This window comes from Manacus vitellinus, unplaced genomic scaffold (assembly GCF_001715985.3).
Source record: "Manacus vitellinus isolate BGI_N305 unplaced genomic scaffold, ASM171598v3 scaffold_0_pilon, whole genome shotgun sequence".
NCBI classification, from domain to species: domain Eukaryota; kingdom Metazoa; phylum Chordata; class Aves; order Passeriformes; family Pipridae; genus Manacus; species Manacus vitellinus.
Genome location: NW_021938789.1, coordinates 20,787,563 through 20,813,083, shown reverse-complemented (window position 1 = coordinate 20,813,083; position 25,521 = coordinate 20,787,563). Strand labels below are relative to the sequence as shown.

The window sequence follows — 25,521 nt, the reverse complement described above, 5'->3', positions numbered from 1 at the left end:
AACAACATGAATCAAAAATATTTTTCCTAATTACTTTCTAATAACCATGAAAACTCACATTAGAGAAATAATTTGCAAGTGTTTTTTTAAAATCATTCTTTCATTGTTCTCTGTACTGTGTTCTTGTTTACTGTAGATTGCTTAAATACATCATTCTGTAGCATTTTTAAGAATTGCAGAATAATAACCTATTACATTGATTAAAGAACCCACTACTAGGACTGCGATGATGAAGAAACAAATTTAAGTGCTTTTTTACCGAAGTTAGTATGTTTTTTGTACTGTAGATTTTCAGTTCCCTTCTCCAGTTACAGGAATTCATATATATGTGCATAGTAATGTGGTTTCTTCAATGTAGTGTTGTTTGTTAGCAGTGTCTTCAGTTAGCTCTGCTGAAGACTTCAGACTTTATCATTATGAAATGGCACTGGTCATCTCACCGAAAAATGGCATCAGTATCACCATTACCTTGTATCAGTGTGGTATGCTGGGCTCATGATGGTTGTTATTAGCAAACCAGTTCTCATTATTGATTTGCAATTCATGTGTGTACCTAATTTTTGAATGGCAGAAGTAAGTCAGAGAATCCAAACAGCTCACCCAGCTGGGAGACAGGTGATGCTGCATTATCTGCTGCCATGGATGAACAATATTGAGTTGGTAGACTTGAAACCTTTGCCAACCATTCGTCGGCAAGATGAAGATGAAGAAGATTGTTTGAAAGACAGAGAAATGATGGTGAACAGTAGACGATGGCTACGAGGAGAAGGCTGGGGATCGCCACAGGCTACAGCTATGGTTCTGAATAATCTGATGTACATGACTGCAAAGGTAAGAATAATTACTTAAGTTCTTCATCTTCTTCCAGTGGATTGTTCTGTTTAGGATATAAGAAAATACTGTTCAGAGATACTTTGTCACCAAACTTTCAAGAATTATTGTTCAGATATGTTGAGTTGCTTATGTATACCCAAACAATACCATTTAGTTTTGAGGTATTCTGAGAAATATGTAATATAAATGTTATAGTAATTGTTATCATCATGGCTAGGCTTCGCAAACAAAGATTTGAGAAGGGCTCTACCCACGTTTGTTGCAAGCGCATTGGTGGCTAAAAAGGCCAATACGAGACAGGCATGTCCGGTTGCAAAAGGCACAGCAGAAAGACTCCTTAGGTGGTATATTCTGCAGGGCACGAATCTTTCTGTGTTGTCTTTTCTCCTCAAGAGTGATCCTGCGTGCTTTCTCAAAAGCATCAGCAGCATTATAGATGGTGTGTCTCCAGGCCTCCTGACTGGAGGCCAGAGTAGACCAGTTATGTTGATCAATATGGCCAAGGCTTAGATGTTGTTTTAGGGAGTCCTTGTATCTTTTCTTTAACCCAAAATTGTTATATATAGTAACTGTATATAATTAGTATTTTGCAGTATAGATGTCTAGCTGGATAGAGAATACCAAGTTGCCTGTATACCTTTGATCTCAAAGTGAAGTTTTGGAACCGATCTTATTACCAGGGGCTAATTGACTCTCCTTCTTCCTGTCATAGCTGTTTCCAACAGAGAAGTTAATATTGGACACATGCAATGCTTCTGCCAATTCTCATCATATTATGTTATATATGAATCCTGCTGATGAGAGATCATGTTTTGAGCAATAAATTAAAAACTCTTGTCAGTCTGTGGTCTGTGGAGTTTTATTCAAAGTCGTCAGCATCTGAGAGAATGGGTCTCTACTAAATTTCCCAGAATGATAAAATTGTTAAGAGTTGGAAGGGAGCTCTAGAGATTATCTAATCCAACCCCCTTGCCGAGGCAGGGTCGTCTAAGAACAGGTTACACAGGAACGTGTCCAGGTGGGTTTGGAATGTTTCTAGAGAGGAAGACTCCAAGACCTCCCTAGGCAGCCCGTTCCAGTGCTCTGCCATCATCAATGCAAAGTTCCTCCTCGTGCTGAGGTGTAACTTCTCATGTTTTAGTTTATGGCCATTGCTCCTCATCCTGGGATGAGGAGCACCACCAGAAAGAGTCTCTGGGCACCACCGAAAAGTGTCTGTCTTGACACCTCTTGGCACCCGCCTTTGAAATATTTATATGCGTTAATGAGATCTCCTCTCAGTCTTCTCTTCTCTAGACTAAACAGGCCCAGGTCTTGCAGTCTGATGTATTATATATCAATAAAATTATATAGTATGAGCATATATCTTTAGGTATATATATACATTTATATCTATAAAAGAAAATAGTTATTTCTAGAATGTGTTTATAAACATGAATATAGGTGAAAGCATCACTCTGAAATGTTAAAAAGGCAACAGTTTCCTACAGGATTTGTGTCTCCTTTTTCTAGAACATGTCCCACTTGGTCAGTACAGATCACGTTCAAGTACAGTGTTTTCTGATGGAGTTTTCAGAAGATCTCTCTATTTTGTTTTCTAGTATGGTGATGAAGTGGCTTGGTCAGAGATAGAAAATGTCTGGACTACTTTAGCAGACAGCTGGCCAAAGAATCTGAAAATAATTTTACACTTCTTGATCAGTATCTGTGGAGTGAACAGTGAACCCAGCCTTTTGCCTTATGTGAGTATGTGATATGTCTCTCCTTGGTGCTTATTGATGTTTTAAAAATTAGGAGTGTGTCTAGAAGCAAAGATCACCAAACAAGTCTGAGGTAGGATTTCTAGTATCAAAATCTCCAACCCCATATTTTATGACCACTAAGTACTATGAACAAATCAAATTCAACTCTTTCATTTGAGTTACTTTTGGACATCTGTGTCAAAATTACAGTATCAATTTTAGTTAAACTCAGCATTTTCATTAGAAAATTATTATTGATTTTGCTAATAATAAATCAGGACCTATAATTTTATTAAGTTCTTCCTAAGGGCAGCTTAAGTTCTTCATAGATTGGCAGTTGTTTTCATCAGGAAATCTGCAAATAATGTTTGCAGCCCAAAATCTTTGCATGTATGGATTGAACAAGGTGACAAAACAATCTTCGAGTCAAACATTCCTGCATCACTTGCTTGCCATTCATTTTGAGTTCTCATAAAAGAATGGAAATAAATCATTGAGCAGTAAATAACTCAAGAAAATGTCAGAAGAAAAAATATGAACTTACTGATGTCTAGACTAATTGCTGACTAGCAGCCATCTACTGCTGCTTAGCAATGACCGGGATTATTTTGCAGAACTGAGATGTACTGGAGAATCCTTAATTGCTGTATGCTTAATAAAATATTAAGTTAGGTGTTTATTCTTACAAGACTATATAAAGGTCTCGAGCATTTGAAGAATTAAATGGTTTTTCCTGTGCTGTAATTTAGGATATTCCTAAAAAGCAGACAGATAATTTAGTAAAATAAAGCACCTGTTAAAACATGTGGGGTGTCATTCTCATATAACCAAGTATTATACCAAAACAACCCACCAGCCATCCCAAGCCCCCCCAAAGCCAATTTTATTTTTTGTCAAAATGTATGTGAGAGCACTTCAAGATAGCATGAGGAAAAATATGATGACTGCAGGAAAAGAAATAGTGTAGAACAGAACTGTGAAGTATTGAAAAGAAATTATACCGGAATACATTCGTGCCAGTGTTGATCTCAGATGTTGCTGAAACCTTTCTAAGAAAATCTTTTGCTTCTTAAATAATTTCCAGAAGACTTACTTTCAGACTTTATTTTCAGACTTACTTTCTTACTCTTGTGATATGTTTCCGATGCTGCTCTTGACAGCTGAGAAAGCAATTTTGTTTGCTTTTAGAATTAGTTTCAGTTTCATGTATCCTCACTTGCAGTGCGAGTAGATACTAATTTTAACAAGTTGTGATATTCAAGTCTTTTGTATATTTGTATACTTTTTTTATGGCAGGTAAAGAAAGTTATTGTTTATTTGGGTAGAGATAAAACAATGCAACTACTAGAAGAGCTGGTGAGTGAACTTCAGCTTACAGATCCTGTCAGTTCAGGAGTCACCCATATGGATAATCCACCATATTACCGCATTACATCCAGTTACAAAATCCCCTCTGTCACTTCAGGTAAGAATTTACTAACTTAACTAAATTAAACTAGTATTATTGTCAGTTATAAACATGCTGCTATCAATCAGTTATACTATTGGAGTTCATCTGTAAATATTCAACAGGAGTGCAACATTCTGCTTCTAAAAATAAAGTAAAAAATTCGTTTTTACACGATCTGAGTTCTTATTAAAGAGTGTCTGATAGGTTCATATAGAACAGGTTTGTCTTAGTATATGTATCAGACTTGTCTATGTTCAGGCCTTGCACTGTTTACCCTCACTGTATGACTTTTATGTCTATTCAGTCAAACAACTGGGAAAATGTATCTAATTTTAAATCCATCTCAGTTGTTAAATTTCAAGTTCTGTTATAGATACAAGCTGCACAATCTTAAATTGTTTCCAGAGGATTTAAGTACACTTACTTAGGAGAATTTATTTAGAAATAATTAACAATTAGAAATAGATCAGTCATCAAAAGAACCCAAACCCACTGAGAATACCAGAAGTGTCTACCTCATGCTTCAATCCCAGAACACACTGAGAAATCTAGGGAAAAGCTGTCTTGTTTTGGTGCAGCGTCTTTCAAAGTGAGCCACAAAAGACGTTGGTGTGGGGAGGGTATCTAAGCAAGGACTTAACTTTTGTGCTGCAAACTGTCAATATTATGAAGCAGCATGGACCCATCACATGGGGATTTTCTGGATGACAAAGTGAATGCGTTGGCACTTGTTCTTGAAAGTGTTTAAAAATATGATAAAAATTCCATGGCTCTTGCACTTAATGCAACTTGGAATAGCGAAGGCTGTGAAGGGGGCATGAAATTGTTTCCAGTTGTGGTCATCAATTCAGTGTGATGCTTATAAATTTCTCTTAAAAGGAAATTGATAAAAGCTTTACTGTAGGCTATTAGGTTTTAATCCTTAATCTGTTTGTGGTTTGACTTAAGTGCATACTCAAAGTCCAGCTACATTTTACAGATTATGATGAGGTGTGGCATACAGGGAAGGAAGAAATAGGTCTCTAGGTTCTGTTTCAAAAACTGACCTTTCTACTTAATTTAAATTGAAGACTCAGAGATTCCTGGAATGGATTATTTTTAGTTTTTCCAGTTAGTGAAATTATGGTAGCAGCTCATGATCTTTTACTACATATGAAAGTAATTTGTATAGCTCAGTTTGTATTTGTGCCAGTCACTGTGGAGTAAACCTGATTAAGGCTTTTGGCAAGGACAAGTAAATAAGGGTCGTCATGTAATGCTTAAAACTACTTTTCTTTTTATTGACCAACTTTTTTCTTTGAATATAATTCACAGGTACCACTTCTAGTAGCAATACGATGGTAGCTCCCACAGATGGCAACTCTGATAGTAAACACATAAAAGACAGTATCGAAGAGAAGTAAGTGTCTCCTCAAAGAGCAGTTATTAGTTGAATTACAGGAATTTCTGATAGGTACTATACTTGCATCTCAGTGGCTCCAGGTATGCTTACGTTGCAGGAATTACAGACCAGTTTTAATCAGCAGAACTGGAATACTGTTTGGGATTAACAGTAGCAGTCTCAAATGTAGTTTGAACTCAAAAAACTGTAGAGGAAACATGCTCTTACACAGTCCAGTGTAAGAGTACCTAATTTAGCCATCAACAACAATATAGCTGTAGCAATAAAATGCCTGGTCCCATAATTTATTCAGTTTTCTCTACAGAGGAGTATGAACAGAAATATAATTTATATATTGGATAATCTCTGTGAATCCCCTTAGCTAATGTTGCTAGAGGAGATGTGTCTTATACATCTGAGATCCTTTGACATCATGTTGATTGTCCTTGTAAGATGAATTGTTTTTTGCGTAACGTTTTTGGTGAAATACAGTTTTACTGAGATACCCTGACTGATGTTTGCCACAGAATATCAGTTACTAGTGCTGCTTTTTTTGTACCTACAGTTATGGGCATCTAGACATCTACAGCGGGTTGAACAGTAACTTAAACCGCCAGCACCACAGACTAGAATCTCGCTACAGCAGCAGTTCTGGAGGATCATATGAAGAGGAAAAAAGTAACATTTTTTATTTTAAAATACTTCTATGAATAGAAAACCAAATTTTCTCAAGTTAATACTTCTGCTGTAGGTTGTGGAACATAAGGAAATGGGCATTATCAGTGTTTTTTTGCATAAACCTGTTTAAAAAGAGTTTTTACCTCCCTCCATCCTAGTACTACTATTGAAGTCTGGCATGTATTTGATTAGGATAAAGTTTACAAGGAAGTTAATATGCTTTCTTCCTTCACTTGTCCTCTGGAATGAGTCGTGAACATCTTCCCAAATTAAATTATTTTACTTTATTTCCCTTGACAGTTAGGCAGACGAAACAGAGAGAGATTAGCAGGAGGAAGATGAGATTTAAAAAAAGGTGATGGAAAAGAAGTTTAAAAAAAAAGAAGAAAAGTAGAAGTAATTGTTCCTTAAAATTATAGCATTCCTTGGCCTGTTTAAAAAAAATGGGTACAAAACTTCCTTAGAAGGCATAGCAAAAGAAAATATGGCAAGGGAAAAGGGTCTCATTATGTAGGTCTAATTTTCAAGCTTGTTTTGAAAATGTGTTTTTGGTTATTTTATGTGATTTCTGTTTTGTTTTTTTCTGAGACGCAGTGGTAAGGATAGAGGTAAAAATGTCTCCGTTATATTTATGGAGATATTTTTTTAACAGAGGCTTGTTAACTGTGGCTACTTTTGTACCAATGCCTAAGATACAAAATCATCATGACAATGCTAGGAAAAGCTAAACAGATCAGGTCATCAGGCAAAAATGAGGACAATGGTCAGACAGTAAATGATGCATTACATTAAGTGGGTTCTGTATACTTGGTCAGAGTACTTGTTTGACTGAAACTCTTGTTTCAGCTAAGAGGTTGTTAGTAATTAAAATGACTTTGTACTCTAACCCTGGGGATAATCAGATATATTTCACTCTGATCCAGATCATTAGAGTACTCCCACAGGCTGTCTTCTTAGCTTTGATTCAATTTTTGTTGACAATTGATTTTGCTGCGAGTTAAGTTGTTTGAGCATGTTACAGTTTCCTTACTTTTCTTGTGCTCCTGAACAACAGGATGTAAATTTCTGTTTTAAGCTTTAGATGTCAGTCTGGAACACAGCATGTTCCATGCTCTATTGAAGCAACGAGCGTCCATTAGGATCTCCTTAGGCACTCCTTAATGACTGACTCTGTGCAGGCTATGAAGGTTAGAGTGAATATGTGGTTCTTAGTGCCTCTGTCAAGAAGGTGAAACCTATGTCCGTTACAGAGTTTGTTGTAAAGGCTGGGCATCCTAATGCAGAATCTGCTAAACCTTGGGTCAGTAACCTTCTGGGCAGCCAGGTGTTTACTACTGCTCAGATAGGCAATGGGCCAGTTATCACAGCTGTGGTAATTTCCATTTTTGTTTGCTATTTGTGGTAGCAACACTGAGTATCCTGAAGCAGAAGATCTCTCACATCTTCCATCAGTAAGAAGTTTGTCACTTCCGGTGGAGAAGGTGACAATGAGCTAATACACGTGTGAACATGTGAGACTTCTGCAGCTATACTTCCAAAAGGACAGCTGCTAGAATCACTGAAACATTGAACTGTTGAGGCAGTTTCCTTACTTGTTTCTGTCCTTGACTGATTGTTCTGAAGTCAAAAACATTTCCTTTAAAAACAGAAAAGTATCTTGGATGTGTAACACAGTATACTGTCATACCAAATAGCTGTTTTTCCTCCAGTTTTGAAGCTTGCTTCATCAAAAACTAAATGTCTTTTTGTGTTTTCTTGACAAATTTACTGATTTTCTGAGCAGTAACTTTTGTAAAGCAGTGGGATTGGGCTATGCTGTTGTAGAAGTGCCAGTTTCTGAGTTACCCCATATATCAGGCTGGCGTTATCTGACATGTAGGTTTTTACTGTCTGGCGTGGTGGGTTTTTACTAGCAAGACGTATGAGGAGGTGCTCTTGAGAAGCACTTCCTTAGGCTATAGTGGAATGCTCTTCAAAAGTGAGTTCAGTACGATCTAAGGTGCCAGCCTTGACTAACTCTCTATCTGACGTGAGGTTTGAAATTCAAGGAAATTACATTAGATCACTTTGCCTTTTTTTTAATCTTTTTTACAAACCTATTCAAGAAAATCTTACTCTGATATGGGCGTGTCTTCTGTAGAATCATCCTTATGCTAAAAGAAATAACCACTTTTTTTTTTTAAACTCTGTCCAACTACTACTGTTTACAGCTGGTTTACCTTTCCCTATCCCCTATCTCAGCTTTTCAAGAATTTAAAAATATTTCTTTAGAAGACTATATGATACGGAATGTTGTATTTTATGTATATTTCTGGTTTAATTTTCTGTTGTGTTAGGTGATTCAATGCCTCTCTATTCAAACTGGCGGTTGAAGGTGATGGAGCACAATCAAGGAGAGCCTCTACCTTTCCCACCTTCTGGAGGTTGCTGGTCACCATTGGTGGATTATTTGCCTGAAACTTCTCCTCCAGGCATGTCACTTCACAGGTAACTGTTTTGACAAAGCTTATGGCAATTCATTGTGTTTTAGTTTGTGTTGCACAAGTAGAGTAGTTTGAAGATAGCAGATTAAAAGACAGTAGATAGTACATTTGTTTTCTGTGGGTTTACTTACAGGTCTAGCAATTTAGGATTACTCAACCTTTTAATTTGGAGGATGGAGGTTTTTCTATCTTAGTTATGAGTGTTCCTCTTTTATAACACAACTTAATGAATCTTTATAGACTTAAGAATGAATACAGGCTAGAAGCATATGAAACTCTGCAGCTCTTCATAAAGTTCATGTTACATTCTTCTAACTAATTTATTTTTGTTTGTTTTAGATGCAACATAGCAGTGATTCTTTTGACGGACTTGATAGTTGACCACAGTGTAAAGGTGGAATGGGGAGGATATTTGTATCTTTTGCTTCATGCAATTTTTCTAGGTAACTAACTTCTTACAGAAATATGTATAGTAACTTAGGAATTCTTAGCTGTTCTTTTTGATATTTAAATTAATATTTGCCATTGTATTGAAATCTCATTAATTTGATGATATTTACAGTACATTTAAGAATTCAATTAAATATCTTTCAAAGTGATTAGTATGAATAAAGATTTTTTTGGAGTTGTTTAAAGGCGCTTTCTGTTGGATTTACTTTTACCTCTTTCTCCTTGTAGGCACAGTAAAATTCAATTTTTTTCTTTCTATGTGTAATAATTTTCATACAGAGCACAGATTAAGTTCTTACTTAAAATCACTCTGTACTTTAACCCTGCATGGGATTATCATATATTTTTTGGTCTGATCCCTATACAGTTCGTTAAACTGTATGCTCTTGTTTCTGTATTGAAGCACTGAAAAAACATTGGTTAGTGAATTATATATCTATTATTTGGTAAAGTATAACAGACCAGTTTGAATACTGCAATTTTTTAAATAATGTAATTCAGTGTGCCCTTTGAATATAATAAAACCTTGCCATTTTCCTTTTGTGTTAGGTTTTGACCACTGTCACCCTGAAGTCTATGAGCATTGTAAACGACTACTTTTACATCTACTGATAGTGATGGGATCTGGCAGTAATGTCCAGTCTGTTGCTTCTGTCCTACTCAGAAACAGAGAGTTCAATGAGTCCAGGGTGCTCACTGTCAAGCAAACTACCCATTTAGATTATACTTTCACAGGTATGCTTTTGATTTATTATGTCTTGCTTGTTAAAATGACATGGGAAGTTATCTCTTCTTCCAGGCATTATTAAAAATTCTCTTATTTGTAATATCTTCCTGAGCCCTTGGCATTAAAATATATTTCTTTGGATTTTAATGAAGTCAAAATGAATACAGGTCACATTAGCACTTTGTGCCCAGTCATCAAAGTAGGGAGCACAATTGAATGATTAAATAGTAGTGGAAACCAAAGAGGGAGCTCTATGTTTTGGATCTTTAGTACAGCAGTTTTTGTGATGCCCTTGAAATTAAAAAACAAGAAAGTACATCCCTTACTTGTTTATAGCAACTTGAATTTTTTTCATTTTTGTCAGCTGTAATTGCATTGTTTATTGGTTACCAGAATACTTTTTTGACATACTGCCTTCTAATGTTCACATTAACATTACAATATTGTAATTATACAGAACACTATATGTTTTCTATGTATCTCTTTATGAAGGGAATGTTTTAATGATGAGAGCCTATTGTAGTTTCTAAAGAAATCTAAATAATTCTTTTTTTTCTGAAATGTAGTATTTCATATTATTTCAGTAGGTGGCAGCATACTGCCACACAATTGTTCATTCTCTTTTGTTCACATTTGAAGTGGTTTTATTACTAACCAAAAATACTCATCTGATTTGTGAATTTGGGTTTTGTAGCAATGAGGAATTAAAAAGTGTATAGTGGAAGCACTCCTTTATGTGAATCTGTTTGGCATAACTTCATTGGTGCATCTGTACAGTGATGTATACAAACCATTTCCTTCATAATATTTGCAGTTTTGGGTAAAACTGTCTAATTGTGACACGATATTCTGCTATTACTAAAACTAAAATGTCTGATAGAAACTACAATAAGGTCAGCATCAAACATTTCCAGCTGGTGATTAAGATAAGGTGTTTAGAGATATGCATGCCTAGCACAAGGCATGGGTCTTAACAAAAAAATTATCTGCTCATTATTAGGAAGTTTCTATAATTTGTTTAAACTTATTGAGTTGAGATGCCTCAGAAGCTGATGAGCTGTCATATTACTAGTACAAAATCAAACATAATACAGTGGTTTTAAACAGGCAATTCCCTATTAAAAGTCATGTAAGTCAAGTGAAGACTTCTCATATAGCAGACTTGTTGATTTCATTGAAATTACTGCATCCGTTAATTTATTCTCTTTAAATTATTCTCATCACATTTGCTAAGTCAGTGATTTTTTTAGAGGGCTGTTTTTTCTTTTGATATGTTTAATATTAACTGTCAACTTAAAAGCTCATAATTACCTTGTTTTTATTTCAGCAGGTGTTCATGATTTTATACCTGATTACCAGCCCTCCCCAATGACAGACTCAGGGCTTAGTTCAAGTTCTACCTCTTCTAGCATCAGTTTAGGAAATACAAGTGCTGCCATTTCTCAACTGCACACCACAATCCTCAACGAGGTTGACATTTCAGTAGAGCAGGATGAAAAAGTGAAAACTCTAATAGAATTTATTACCTCAAGGTAAGATATCAATTTTCATTTTTGTCATATGTATTTTGTGGAAAAATGGCAAACCCCTTACTATTTAGCATCATACTGTCTAATTCTGTTTCTGTTTTATCACCAGTAAGTGATTTTATGTAATACAGCTCTAACTTTCCATCACTTCCTGAGAATTTTGTCTTAACAACTTGTATATTTGTGTAATATTGGGCAGTTGTCAAACTTCTTTCCTATTCATGTCTGCAGTTCTAGATGGTTTCTTTTATGTGGCAGGTAGTAGATTCTCTTGCAGTTAACCTTAAAGTTCAAATTTAATTTAAGTACTATTAATGACAAAGGCTATATTTTATGTTCTGTTTACTCTCTTTTTATATTTTTAGGAAAAGAGGCCCACTGTGGAATCATGAAGATGTTTCGGCCAAGAACCCTAGTATAAAGAGTGCTGAACAGTTAACTGTGTTCTTAAAGCATGTGGTATCTATATTTAAACAGTCTAACTCAGGTATGTTGGAAAACAAGTCAGTGCATGATCAAATGTCCAGGTCTGCAAACTAAATAAATATTTTTTTTAATGCATGTAAACATACAGGTTATCTATAAAATCACTGTAAGTAATTGCTTACTGCTTCTAAAAAATATATTTTTTTTATGTGTTGCACATTTCAGGTTCATGTATCTGTTATGACAGATTTAAATCTAATTTTTTAGGAATGAGATAAAATATCTTATTAATTTGTTGTGAACACATAATATTCAAGTCATAAATGCTTTATTCTCTGAAAGTCTTTCAGTGTTAAGTATACAAGTTTATTTTCCTGTAAAGATTTTTGAAAATATTACTGCTTGAGAGAAATATAGAGGATATGAGGGTATTTTAAAGTTAGGAATGACTTTGGCAATTTACTCTTCAGTAAATTCAAGTGGATTTGTTTTTTTCTAAAGCAGCATTGCTTGAGTATTTATTTGCTTTTGCAGGAGGATATCAATTGGAACGCCGTCTCAGTGAAGTTGCTTTGCAAACTGCGCTTTCATGCTCCTCTCGACATTATGCTGGGAGGTCCTTTCAGATTTTCAGGGCTCTGAAGCAGCCTCTCACGCCATCTACACTTTCTGATGTTCTCTCCAGACTAGTAGAAACTGTTGGCGATGCTGGAGAAGAAGCTCAGGTACTTGAAATTTTCCCTCCATTTTATTAGAAAGCTAAGTCGGCGTGAAGGGCATACTTGCGTTACTAGTTTAATGACAGCAAAATATGAAAGCATTATTTTATTCAGTTGCTTTTTATGTTTAAATATTTCAAATGTCAAAACAGTTTTAATCGTGATTCTTTCTGAATTTTCACCTGATTAGCTGATGAAATGATGAGTTGTGCACATTCTCCTCTACAGCAATAGGAATTTTCAGAGAGTTTAATCATCTCTTTTCTGAAAACACCTTCTCTTTCATTGTTGGAGAATACTGAGATCAGCCATATAGAAAATAATTTAGGTTTTCTTTAATGAAGAACTTAACCTGAAAAAGTGTTAACAATCATTCAACTTAGTGTCCTTGTACATCCAAAGAGTGGATCTGATCTTCTAATTCTGCAAAATGAGTGTCTAAATGACTCCATCCTTCAGTTCATCTTTAAAAATAATGCAAACCAGAATGAATTTGGTGAATACTTAAAAATAAATGGAAGTTTTTCCTTATCTTGGAGCTGTACTGCTAATTCGAGTCTCATCAGGATTGTGTTCTAATTGAAACATGAAATAATTTAGTTACTGATACTGGTTTTTTTATTTTTATATTATTACTCAGTAGATTTTCTGTGATATTCCTTGTGCATACTGCATAATTTATAATGGCTTGTGGCTTTCCCCAGGGTTTTGTCATAGAGCTGCTTTTGACTTTAGAGTCTGCTATTGATACATTGGCTGAAACCATGAAGCATTATGATCTGCTTTCTGCCCTTTCTCAGTAAGTTCTTTTATTAGTCAAGCTACATTATGCTTATTTATACATTTGAATTACTAAAAATCTGTATTAAAAATGTAATTAAATGTTTTCTTGCTTTCTTTGCAGAATAGTTGTATCCATATAGCGAAATTGCTTGCTCTTGTATGTTTTTATTATTCTGCCCCAAACAAAACTTCTAGATTTCCTGAAAAGGATCTTTGCTACCTTTCCAATTCACCCTCTTGGGTCCAATTTAATTTTACAGAATAGGTATTCAAGGTGCTCCTCATGGCTCAGTTCTTAAATGTGTGGTCAGTTCTTCTGAAGCTTCTCAAAAATACAGGCACTGCAAATACCGGTCTGTCTTAGGCCTCAATTTTGTTGTCCATGTATGAGAAGTGTAATTGAACAGTCTGAGTCATTTGTGTGTCTCATCACAGTTGGGAGTGATTAGCTCAGTGGCTTTTTATCAAACTGAAAAATATCCCTGAATGTACAGACATCTATTCTTTGTTTGACTTCCTTGCAAAGTTTTTGAAAATGTTGAAATTTCTTGGAATATATTCAGTTTCTCAGTATGAGAACTGGAAGGTGTTGGTTTTCCTAAGTCAGATACTTCAGACAAATATATGGTAATAAGCAAATTCATTAATTTCTCTACTTTTATCGTGTCTATAAGTAAGTTGGGATGCTAGTTCATCACTTACAGGTAATCTTTTACATGCTATAGGCTAATTTTTCTGATTTTGCTGTGATTTTTTTGTATTCTGGGATTGTAACAAATAGATTAGGTAGAAGAGATAGCAGGATGCTAGAGTCTTGTCCTTATGTTGTAAGGATATTTTAATAATAGATACAGAAGTTTTGTGTTTACATATATTATAATACTCCTATGGTGATGAAGCAGAATATTCACTGCATGTGTATGTGATTAGTGTAACGTGTTTTTTCTTTCTTTCTTTTTACTAAACTGTATGTTATTAAAGTATTTTGCATGGAATAATATGTAATATTGATTTTTATTTTAGAACCTCATACCATGATTCTGTAATGGGAAACAAGTATGCAGCTAATAGGAAAAGCACTGGACAGATAAATCTAAGCACAAGTCCCATTAGTAGTGGCAGTTGTTTGGGATACTACAGCAATACAAGGAGTAATTCCTTGAGACTGAATTTAATCAGTGAACGGAGAGGCGACCGGCGACGGAGCAACACGCTGGATATAATGGATGGAAGGATAAATCATGGTGGAAGTTTGGCCAGGACTAGAAGCCTTTCCTCCCTGAGAGAGGGAGGAATGTATGATGTGCAGCCCACTACTGACCCTGTCAACTTGATGGCCACTATATTTTGGATTGCAGCTTCGTTGCTGGAGTCAGACTATGAGTATGAATACCTTTTGGCTCTCAAGCTACTCAACAAGCTTCTTATTCACATGCCTCTGGATAAATCAGAGAGTCGGGAAAAGATAGAAAAGGTGCAGAATAAACTGAAATGGAATAACTTTCCAGGCCTTCAGCAGCTTTTCCTGAAAGGCTTTACTTCAGCATCAACACAAGAAATGACTGTTCATCTCCTCAGTAAACTCATCACAATCTCCCGGCATGCTTTGGTGGATCCTTCTCAGTTAGCAGGTATCTTTTGCAAATATGTAATAAAAAAACTTTTTTTTCATCAAATTAAGTGGAATCAAAATCAGTAGTAATTAGGCATTTGCCTTAAAGAAAGACTTCAGTTAAATGTTTTTTGCAGTTGTCGATATTAACACTGCTGGATAGTGAGAATATATTACAGACCATGATTGTCTGAGAAGAAAGATTTCATGTGAACTTTATGTATTGGCTATTGCTTACAAGTGAGTTTCAAGAGCAGTGTATTATTTTTCATGATCTTGTGCTATCTCAATTAGTACTGTTTACATGTTTTTAGAAACAATGTGACTAGTTCCTAAAACTATCCAGTTTCATGGTAGTTTTGCTTAATTGGTCCGGTGATGAGTTTATTTTTGTACCTAACACAGACACATCTCCATATATGATCTTCATAGATACACACTTAGATATGTGTATATATAGTTTATATGTTTATGTGAATGTATGTTTCATGCTTTAAGGGTTTTAAATACCGCATAACTCCACATTAAATTAAGTAATATTAAAAATCTTTAGGGCTCATATAACTGTGTTTATGTATGTGTTTAGGATTTCCCCTAAACATCTTGTGCCTGCTTCCTCATCTGATACAACATTTTGATAACCCAACACAGTTTTGTAAAGAAACAGCTGACAGGATAGCAAAGGTATGTAACATGATGCTTGGAAAAGTACCCAGGAGGTTATACCAGTGTTGTTTCTGCTTTGGGTTTTTATTTTTTGGCTCCGTTCATGTAATACTTCTACATGATTCTAATAGTAATACAAATAACTATGAAATGTTATTTTTTAAAGATGTGATCCAACCCTAATTTATATAGCTGGACGTCATACCAACCCCTGAGTTTCTGTTTGCCAATGAAAAAACACATTTAGCTTATCTATAAAATTTAGATTTCAAGAAAAAATTTTCTTATTGATGATATCAGTTACTTTTTCTCACTTGTCCGATTTTTCCATTTGTCATTTAAAATGTAAACATAATCACATTTTAAGCGTTAATTTATTTCCTAATTTACTTATGAGAAGGAAGTGATCCTCACCTTTCGGATTAGTAGATGGAGAAGACTAGGTTTTGTGTTCTTTCTGTTACTTGTACATAGTGATTAACCCTGAAATATTTCTGAACTGTAGTGGCTGTTACAGCAGTACATGGTGCAGACCAGCAGTCGCCAGCCAGGATGGTGTTGCGCTGGCCTGACAATCTGCCTTCTAGGGAAGAGTGTGGAAAGGGGAATAAGAAAGTGCTGTCTGGAATAGGAGATGCCTCTGGCTGCCCAGACTGTCATATGTGAACCCCTAAGCTGTGCACAAGCTGTCTCAAAGGAATACATGCCTGATGCAAATCCACACATTACTGATGTCCCCGAAATACTTGTGTTACTAAAGCTAGGGGTACTAGTTGAGGTGTGTTTGGTGTGATTAATAGATAAACTTGGAACATGGATGCCACAGTACCAAAATTTAACAGAAACTGTTAGTCATGCTTGTGTGATTAGTTCTATTTCAGTTATTAGAAAATGGAGTGAAATCTGGGAAGAGTGCATAATGACTTGTGAATGCTTGGATTAAAAAAATTATAATTTCTAATATGATTAAATATATTTTTGCTTTTCAGGTTTGTGCTGAGGAGAAGTCACCAACTCTTGCCAATCTGGCTCATATGATGAGTTTATACAGTACACACAGTTACTCCAGAGACTGTTCTAACTGGATTAATGTAGTGTGTAGATATTTGCATGACTCTTTCTCAGATGCCACATTTAACCTCATAACTTACCTTGCAGAGGTAAATTTTTAATAAATGTGTATCTCATGTTGACAATTTCTTGCCATTTCCTTACTTTTTATGATTCTGAATACTGGGGGGAATAAAGTACATCTTCCATAATGGGAAAATAATACTAAAATGTTCTAGGATGGAAAAGGAATGACTACTGCCATTTTGGAGTGCAGTAATTTAAATGTAACTTGCATTGATAATTCCTCTAATCTAATGAAAGAGCTCCTTTTGTGATAGGAGTGTTTGGTAGTAGTAATTTGTGTTCTGTACTACATGAATATACACTGTCTTGGCTTTTGCAAAATATGCTTAATGCACATTTTAAGAGACCTTTTTTAGCCAAGTGCACATTTAAAGATGTCTCTATCACAATCTAAAAAAATAATTGCAAAGTTCAGTTGTAAGTATTGCATAATATATAAAAGATAATTTAAATTACTGAAATCACTGTAGAATTCTGCCAGCTGTTCATACAGGAAAGCTGTTATTACCTTTAAAAAGTACCTTGTGTGAAAAGCTTGTAGAGCTTGTCCTTGAAGTGTATAATTTCAAACTGATGAAGATATTTTTAAAATATGTGTTCATTCTTACGAATGACTTTATATGTACTTCTTTTGTTCATAAAACTGTGTTAACTAACCTTCTTAAAGATGTAGCTGCAATTGTTTTTCCTACAATTTTAAGGTTTTGAATTTGTATGAACACATCTATTAAGTGAGAAGTGTTTTATTGTTAGGTGCTTTAGATCTGTGCTAACAAATATGTCAAAATTCGGTGGGAAAATTAATCAGGACAAAACCCATTGTTCTATTGCATTACTGGTTTTTAATGCTAAAACAAAGGTTTGAAAAACAGGAAGTGGTACATTTCAGTTTCTTGGAGGGGAAAATAAATGTGTGTGAAAGTTAGCTATAGTTTTAATGTTTGCTTTCATTTTTTGTTACCATTAAAAGCCCTAATTAAATTTTGTGTTTTATAAAACTTTTTTTAGCTGTTAGAGAAAGGGTTATCCAGTATGCAACAGTCCTTGCTGCAGATCATTTACAGTCTTCTGAGTCATATTGACCTATCCACAGCACCAGTGAAGCAATTTAATTTGGAAATCATAAAAGTTATTGGTAAATATGTTCAGGTAGGTACTCTGAAGAACTGTAAAAGGCTTTTCTGCTTATTATCAAAGTGGTATCAAAATTACGCTTGAATTTTGGGCAGAATTTATTTCAGATATAAAAATAGTTGTTTGAAGTAGGATTCCATAGGGGTTTTTTTCCTATGTAGTTTATTCACTAGATGCTTGTATTGTCCAGTGTGATTTGCATCATGTGGGACAAGTTATCTGGTTGAATGTACATCTGTTCACAGATACAGGCTACTCCTCATATGCACTTAAAGGAGATGATCCTTCAACTACTAAAATATAAGGAAATGTTTACTGCTAAGCTGCAAAAATGTTTTATTTATGTGTATCTGTTTTAAAAAGAAAGTTTTATGGTTAAATGCATATTTAAACCACTTTCAGTAATACATCTGCGAGGAATGTTAAGGTGCACCTTAACAAAATTGAGTTCATTTTTTGTTAGATAAAGTCCCCAAAAGATGAACCATAGTGTTTTGCCCAAGGTAATTTGAGCCTTTGTACATGGAACACAAATTCACTGAAAATCTGTTTCACAGAAGAAAGTCTAGCATCTTGCTGAAAAATTTTATAAAAATGCCTGGAGCATAAAACCATTTCAGTGCACAACATTCTCTTTTTTTATCCCCTCCTTTTCTTTTTTCTCTGAATTCCATTATTGCCAAATGTATTTCAGTCAAATGGTTTAATCATAATTAACCAGGAAGAGTAGTGGTCCCTGGATGTTTTGTTACTGATGGATATGTGCTTTAGATATTGTGCTCCTGTCAGAGTACATTAGGCAAAATGGAATGATTAGCATTAACTATAGTTTTTATGGCCTGGCAGCTGCTTGCTTTACCTCTGACCTTTATCTGAGCTTTCTGTGCAAGCCCCCACTACCATGGAATGTAATCTTAATTAGAAGATGTAAGCTTTCAAAAGAATGGTACTAAAAAATATTCCAGAGAAGTTACCTTAACTCAGGCTCCGCCTCTCATATTCTCATATTTTTTCCCTGGCTTGTTTTAAGCACTCCATTGGTTTGATGGAGTAAATGTTTTCACTTTTGATTTGTGAATGTTTTCACTTTTTTAAGATCTTTTATATTTCCTCATGATTTCAAGCACAAAATAGTTTTGTTTGTTTCAAAATCAGTTCACTCTATCCATAAGGTAAAATAATTAAAGATACCAAGAAGTGGAAGTTTTTAAATACTATCATTTTTATCTCCTGGGGCATGAAATGCAGATACTTCAGGCAGTGGTAAAAACCAGTGTAACTACAGGGACTGAGGGACATGGGACAGAGGCTGGCATCGTGACCTGGAGCTAATGAGCCTGCCTGGCTGGCCCTGACCACCCACATGGGATGGCCTGGTACCTTGCCACTGCTTTCCTGGCACTTCAAGGTCTGAAGCTTCCCACCTGTGCTAGTACCTTTAGCCACGTGTAAAGGATCACAGGTTTTGATTTGAGGATTCTTGCAAAATCCTACTGTACATGAAAGTTGCTGTCTTGGTTGAAGTGATTGTTTTGTGATTTGTGTATGTTCTCTTTAGAGTCCATATTGGAAGGAAGCCCTTAATATTTTGAAGCTGGTAGTGTCTCGATCTGCAAGCCTTGTTGTGCCTAATGATATTCCGAAGTCTTATGGAGGCGACATAGGTTCTCCTGAAATCTCTTTCACAAAAATTTTTAATAATGTCTCGAAGGAGCTACCTGGGAAGACCTTAGATTTTCATTTTGATATATCAGAGGTAATTATTACATTTAAATAACAACACAGTAATGACTTGCTGTTGCAAACTCAGGTGTTATTTTCTGTTAGCCTTCTATGTTTACATGTTGTAAGAGTGGCAGAGGTTGAAATTTTTCATACTCGTAATTAGAGTCATACTGGAAGATGAACTTTGAATTCTTTTATGTTGCGTTTTTGCCTTTTCTCCCTTTTGAATGTCTGGAGAGTTAATTACTAGAAGTCAATAAGATTATTCTCAAGGGTATTTCAGCTATGTCAGAGAGCAAAATAATGCAGATGGCTGCTACTTGCAGCTGAACATTGCAGGCTTTCAACAAATGAAGGGTTGTGCATTCAAGGACTGAGAGGATTAAAACCCAGTACAGTTTTGGCATGACTTTGGAAGGGGGAGGAAATATAGAAGAGAGAGTAGGATACAAAATACAGGAAACTCAATGTGAGAGGGACACAACTGGAGAAAAACCTCCTGTGGTTAAAAACATCACCCCTTATAAGGGTTCAGTAGAACTGAGAATAATACAGCTGATACTTATTCTGTGTCTGAAAAGGGGAGTGGCCAAGTGACTGCAGTGTAATATAGAGTTGTGAAAATCGTAGAAACTTTAGAAGTGATCAGAAGTAAGAGCTTCTGATTGAAACTAACCCCAGATAATGATTGGAGATACAGATGTCTTAGGAGCATTACTGGAATTGGTAAGTAAATTCACTACTGGAAGTTTCAGTGCATGCAGATAACTGAAATACAAGAAAACCGAGAGACAAGATGAATTCCCACAGAGTTCACTGGATAGCATTTGCTGTTGAAAGAGCTGAATTTGATCTTTGGTTTTTCAGAAGTGTGCATGTGTTTGTGATGTTGCTGGTCTGTGAAAACAATTGTTAATGGCAGGGAATGAAGCTATAGAGAAGCTTTGCATATTTTAAACTTGGAACACAGTTGTTTTTAAAGTGTGCTTAAAAATACAGTTTGATCCTCAGCATAAAATGTGCATAATTCAAAAATACACAAGTGGGCAGAATGGCAGCTTGCTGCGTAGGGTACAAATATTCAGCTTTGTATTCCCCAGTGTACTGAGGTTCAGTGGATTAGACATGGGCTTTACAGAATGCTTACAAACAGGACAAGCCCTCCTACATTTTATATAATGCTAAATTCTAAAATCAAGTATGTATTCTTTGCTAATATAGATTTGAACTTTAAGAAAGTGTTTGTTGCCTTTGCTAGACACCAATTATTGGGAATAAGTATGGTGATCAACACAGTGCAGCTGGTAGAAACGGGAAGCCAAAAGTCATTGCTGTCACCCGGAGCACTTCTTCAACTTCTTCAGGCTCCAATTCAAATGCACTAGTTCCTGTCAGCTGGAAGAGACCACAGCTATCTCAGGTACATTGTGTCTCAAACACTTTATACATATATTGGAGACAGTGTTTATGAATGTATTAAAAAAACCTACTGAAGTGTATTGTGTCTTAATAAACCAGTAAATAAATACAGCATAAACTAAAAGCTAATACTGGCAAAAAGAAAAAATTTTAAGATTCTTTTTAGAGGATGTCAGCATGCACTATGACTAGGTAAAAATGCAAATGTCATGCTTATGTGATTGCCTTTGGTATATTTTTCAGAGAAGGACTAGGGAGAAGCTAATGAATGTACTTTCTCTGTGTGGTCCAGAATCTGGTCTTCCCAAGAATCCTTCAGTAAGTGGTGATGGTGATTTGTTTTGGTTTTTAAACTCGAGCAGTGGAATGCTATTGCATTTTTAAGTATTGGTGAAGTTGTGAACAGCAGGTTTTGACAAACTCTAGTTTCAGTTCAGCAGTTCACAAATCCAATTGAAAAATTAGAGATGGAATCATAAGTAATGAATTACTGTTACTCCTCAAGAAGTCCAGTGGGCATGGTTCTTTATTAACTAGGCTTCAAAACACTATTTAAATTCAACCAAAACTAATGTTGCTGTCTCAGTGACTTTAGGTCAGTCTTCTAGGGAGAGGACTATATGTTTTGCCCTGGTATTATCAGTATATTTGTACTCGTGCTGGCTGCCTGTAATGCCATTAAATGGCAGGAAGCAGGATACCTGACTTTAGGAGTTAGAGAAACTGGAAGGTTTTATTTCTATTTTTTATCTTATGTGCAGGTTGTGTTTTCTTCTAATGAAGACTTGGATGTTGGAGATCAACAAACTAGTCTAATTTCAGCAACAGAAGAAGTGATTCAAGAGGAGGAAGTGGCTGTAGAAGACAATACCAGTGAACAACAATTTGGAGTTTTTAAAGACTTTGACTTTTTAGATGTTGAATTGGAAGATGCAGAGGTGAGACCTTGGGGTTTCTTCTGTATATTTCCATTTGAGAACATTTTAAAAATAAGGTTGTGTTGGTGCAATTCTAAGGAATTGGTAGCTCTACTAACTAATCCAATTCAGAAGAATTTATGACATCATTGAGCTTATCTAGATAAAGAAACCTGTGTCACAAACTTTGCAGTGTTAAGTTGTTGCAAATTGTTGGATGGTTTCTGGGGGAAGAGATGAGATTTTTTGGGGGGAGTTAAGTGAAAGAAAGTGCAGTGATATGACAGTATAAGCCAATTACAGCATGAACACCTGGGTATCATACAGTAGAAAACTTAATTATGGAACAATATGTTAAGAAAATGGCATAATTTTTGTTTCTGATATGTTTCTGGATTTTGAAAACATGACAAGGCTTTCAAAGTGACAAACTGTATGATACACTATCTCATCATATATGACTGACTTGCTCTATAATTGCTTGCACTGACTTTTACATTATATCTGGTTTATTGCAGTTCTTACATTTCCTCCATTTCTCCTCCTGTCAAAAAGAGAGGGGGGAAGTAAAACAAAATTAATTCTCAAGTATTGAGAAATAGTAAGGATTCTGTTAACAATTGTTACTTGCTTCAGACAAGAATTTGCTGAAGCTTAAAAAAGTCAAATGCTTTGTAGTTTCTCGCAGTGGTTTCATTAATCTATGCAAAATATTGAATTAGAATGGAGACCCTTGGAGGTCATGAGTCCACAAGCTACTAAGAATATCTGCCTGTCTATTCTTCTCCTGATTTATCTAGCCCTTTTTACAAAATCCTGCTTTTTTTTCCACCTAATACTTTGATTTTATCTCACTTTCCTTCTGCTTCCTGTGTATTGCCTCACCGCAGCTAATATTTGTATCTTCTAGGGAAAGTACAGGCTCATTACGGTCTATTGCATAGATGTAACCACACACTACACAGACACAATTTCCTGTATTTAATACAAGTAGTCAAAGCAGTTCGAAATTGATGCTCAGTAGTAGTAAAACATTATTTTAATACTAGATAGGACTTTGCAGGTAGGATGCCAAAAGTTGGAAACTTGCCAAACCAAGTTAACATTTACTTCATTTTCTGTGTTACTTTAATAGCAGATCATAATTGAGAAAAAACTGTTTCTTTCTTATTACTTACCTGAATGAAACATGTAGTACTATACTCGGAAAAAATGTAAAAGCACAGATTGTACATATGTAGGGTCTTCCATATAAATTGTGCACTTGATATAAGAGCTCTGCCTAGTTTTGCACCAAAAATATAGAATATTCTTTATTGCTAATAATTAAATGTCAACAGTATGAACAGGGGCTTTTCCATTAAAATCTGAGTAATATTCAGGTTACACTTAAGTGATTCAGTCTGCAGTAGTAGTACTTTGTTGTAGTTGGAATTCTTTTGCTTTGCCATAACTTTTCATCTTTTTTTTTTGAGCAAAAGAAATCACTAAGAGAGAAAGAGACTACAAAATATTTAGTTTGCTTTACATATTTAATGCATCATAGTGATCTCCTAAGTCACCACAAGATACTCTGTTGGGGCAGTTTTGGAGCCACATTTGGGGCTAGATGTGGTGTTTTAGTAACTGTCTGTAGACTGGTGAACTTCACCGGGTTTTCCATATTACTTAGATGAATTGTTGAAGGTTGACAAAATGTGTGAGAAAATCAAAGATCATTATTGTACTTGAGAATTAAAAGAGCTATGTCTTCAAGTTATGGATTTCACTTAGCATGGTGGTTATTTGAAACCCAGATACCTTAGCTTTAAAATGTGCCAAGAGAATGGATCCAGCTATTGGTGTCCAGGTGCACTTTATAAAACTGACACAAAGTAGCTGGTAAAACAGTTAATGACAACATCGTCCTTTCTACACCGTGTATATAATTAATGTTGGTGGTGCTTTGTCAGTTGGATGTGGTCAGTATAGATTCATGTGTGTTAGTGAAAGAATTCCATCAATGTTGTTGAAACAGTTGCTTTACATGTTACGCTAGAGAAAATGTATCATGAGCATGCTGGTTTTAGTGTTTTGTCATCAGTTTGTTTATTTTTTTAATCAATCTCTCATTAGAAAGAGACATTAAATACTAGCTTTTTGACTAAAGCTTTTTTCCAGAGCTTGAATCAGTCTTTTACTGTTGGCAAATCTTATGTAATAAAACATTTTTCCCTGGTTCTAGAGTATCTTTCAGTGTTTGTCCTCGTTCTTTCTAATTATATGTGTTTTCCTTTTTGCTAACCAGGAGCTGCAGGTAAGTTGCAGCCTGGTGCCCTGGCTTGTTCATCTGTTGTTGTCTGTGATGTGTTTGTTTTTCTAGTCAGATTATAAAATCAGTACTGGTATAGTTCTAGATTATATACTGAGTTACTTTCCAAGAAGATATTAAAAAGATTTCTACTTCATTTGCCATATATTTTAATTTATTTATAAACATTTTAAAAGGTATTTAAAATTTTAATAAAATTAAAGGGCTGATTGAAACTCTGTTCATAACGCATTCAGTACTTTTGTTCTCTCTGTTGCATTTGTGTATTAATTTAATTATGTTGAAATTCCTACATACATATGTATGCCAACTTTTTTATTACAGGGTGAAAGCATGGACAACTTCAACTGGGGCGTTCGTAGGCGCTCTCTTGACAGCATTGACAAAGGAGACACACCGTCCCTTCAGGAATGTCAGTACTCCGGTAGCACACCGAGCTTGAACTTGACCAACCAGGAAGATACTGATGAGTCTTCAGAAGAAGAAGCAGCACTGACTGCAAGTCAGATACTGTCTCGTTCACAGATGGTAAGTTATTTTTGGATGTGGCACTTAGTACCATCGTCTAGTAACCACGGCGGTGTTGGATCAAGGGTTGGACTGGATCATCTCAGAGGCCCTTTCCAACCCGGCTGAGAACTTAAGCTTTCCCTTGCACTTTTAATGGATGAGTGTGGCTCACACTTTCAGACTAAGTGACATAATAAGGAACTAAATTAATGTGGCTAAGCTTCTTTTTCATAACAACATCAGTGAAGGAAAAATTTTGTGTTACCGCATTGGTGGTACATAACAAATTTATCATTCTAGTATAACATTCATTTTCTTAATGTTTTTACACTTACTATTAATACTGTCTATACACTTACTATTACTTTACACTTACTATTTTTGTTTAAATATAAGCACAAAATTGAATGTATTATATAGTAAGTTTGTGTCTTTGCGGATTCCTAGCTCAAAAAAACCCCCAAAATGCTAAATAAGGTCAAGAGATTTAAGTGGTCATGTGGAGGTCTAACTTGTGTTTAACCACAGAGATTGGTTAATTGGTTAATTACAGATTTTGAAGCCTGTGTACTTATAAATGAGGAAAATTAAGAATGCTGGCCTCTCAGAAATCTCTATTCATTATATAAATGAATTTATGAGAAAATTGACTTGATGGGGAGCAGCTTGATGGGTATGTTGCTTCTCAGACTTTAGGCAAAGTTTGTATTAATGTTGCCCCCAATAAAGTGGTTTTGGTCTAGCATTTAACCAGTGCCAAAAACCTATAAGAACAAGAAGGGAAATAATTTTCCTTAACAGAAAAACTTCAGAGTTAAATGTTACGTGTTAAATGTTAAATGCACGTGATGCTTGTAATGGTTTTAGTGTAAAGCTTTTATTCATAAT

General features: G+C 35.3%; 1 protein-coding gene across 10 annotated transcripts in view; it reads left to right on the top strand.

Moving 5' to 3' along the window:
- FRYL (FRY like transcription coactivator) overlaps positions 1 to 25,521 on the top strand; it is a 134,052-nt gene that overhangs the window by 85,529 nt on the left and 23,002 nt on the right. For 3 of the 10 annotated variants that reach the window (XM_018068961.2, XM_018068970.1, XM_018068914.1), the window contains 22 exons: positions 572 to 831; positions 2,436 to 2,576; positions 3,873 to 4,041; positions 5,341 to 5,425; positions 5,973 to 6,085; positions 8,422 to 8,572; positions 8,908 to 9,011; positions 9,568 to 9,753; positions 11,076 to 11,277; positions 11,640 to 11,761; positions 12,235 to 12,425; positions 13,124 to 13,218; positions 14,226 to 14,833; positions 15,401 to 15,498; positions 16,470 to 16,640; positions 17,626 to 17,766; positions 19,310 to 19,507; positions 20,735 to 20,896; positions 21,139 to 21,213; positions 21,657 to 21,833; positions 24,100 to 24,108; positions 24,448 to 24,651. In XM_018068961.2, the coding sequence (XP_017924450.1) occupies positions 572 to 831; positions 2,436 to 2,576; positions 3,873 to 4,041; positions 5,341 to 5,425; positions 5,973 to 6,085; positions 8,422 to 8,572; positions 8,908 to 9,011; positions 9,568 to 9,753; positions 11,076 to 11,277; positions 11,640 to 11,761; positions 12,235 to 12,425; positions 13,124 to 13,218; positions 14,226 to 14,833; positions 15,401 to 15,498; positions 16,470 to 16,640; positions 17,626 to 17,766; positions 19,310 to 19,507; positions 20,735 to 20,896; positions 21,139 to 21,213; positions 21,657 to 21,833; positions 24,100 to 24,108; positions 24,448 to 24,651 (3,662 nt within the window). Of the gene's footprint in view, positions 1 to 571; positions 832 to 2,435; positions 2,577 to 3,872; positions 4,042 to 5,340; positions 5,426 to 5,972; positions 6,086 to 8,421; positions 8,573 to 8,907; positions 9,012 to 9,567; positions 9,754 to 11,072; positions 11,278 to 11,639; positions 11,762 to 12,234; positions 12,426 to 13,123; positions 13,219 to 14,225; positions 14,834 to 15,400; positions 15,499 to 16,469; positions 16,641 to 17,625; positions 17,767 to 19,309; positions 19,508 to 20,734; positions 20,897 to 21,138; positions 21,214 to 21,656; positions 21,834 to 24,099; positions 24,109 to 24,447; positions 24,652 to 25,521 lie in introns of all 10 variants that reach the window. The other 7 variants (XM_018068935.2, XM_018068930.1, XM_018068910.1 and 4 more) reach the window with 3 other exon arrangements.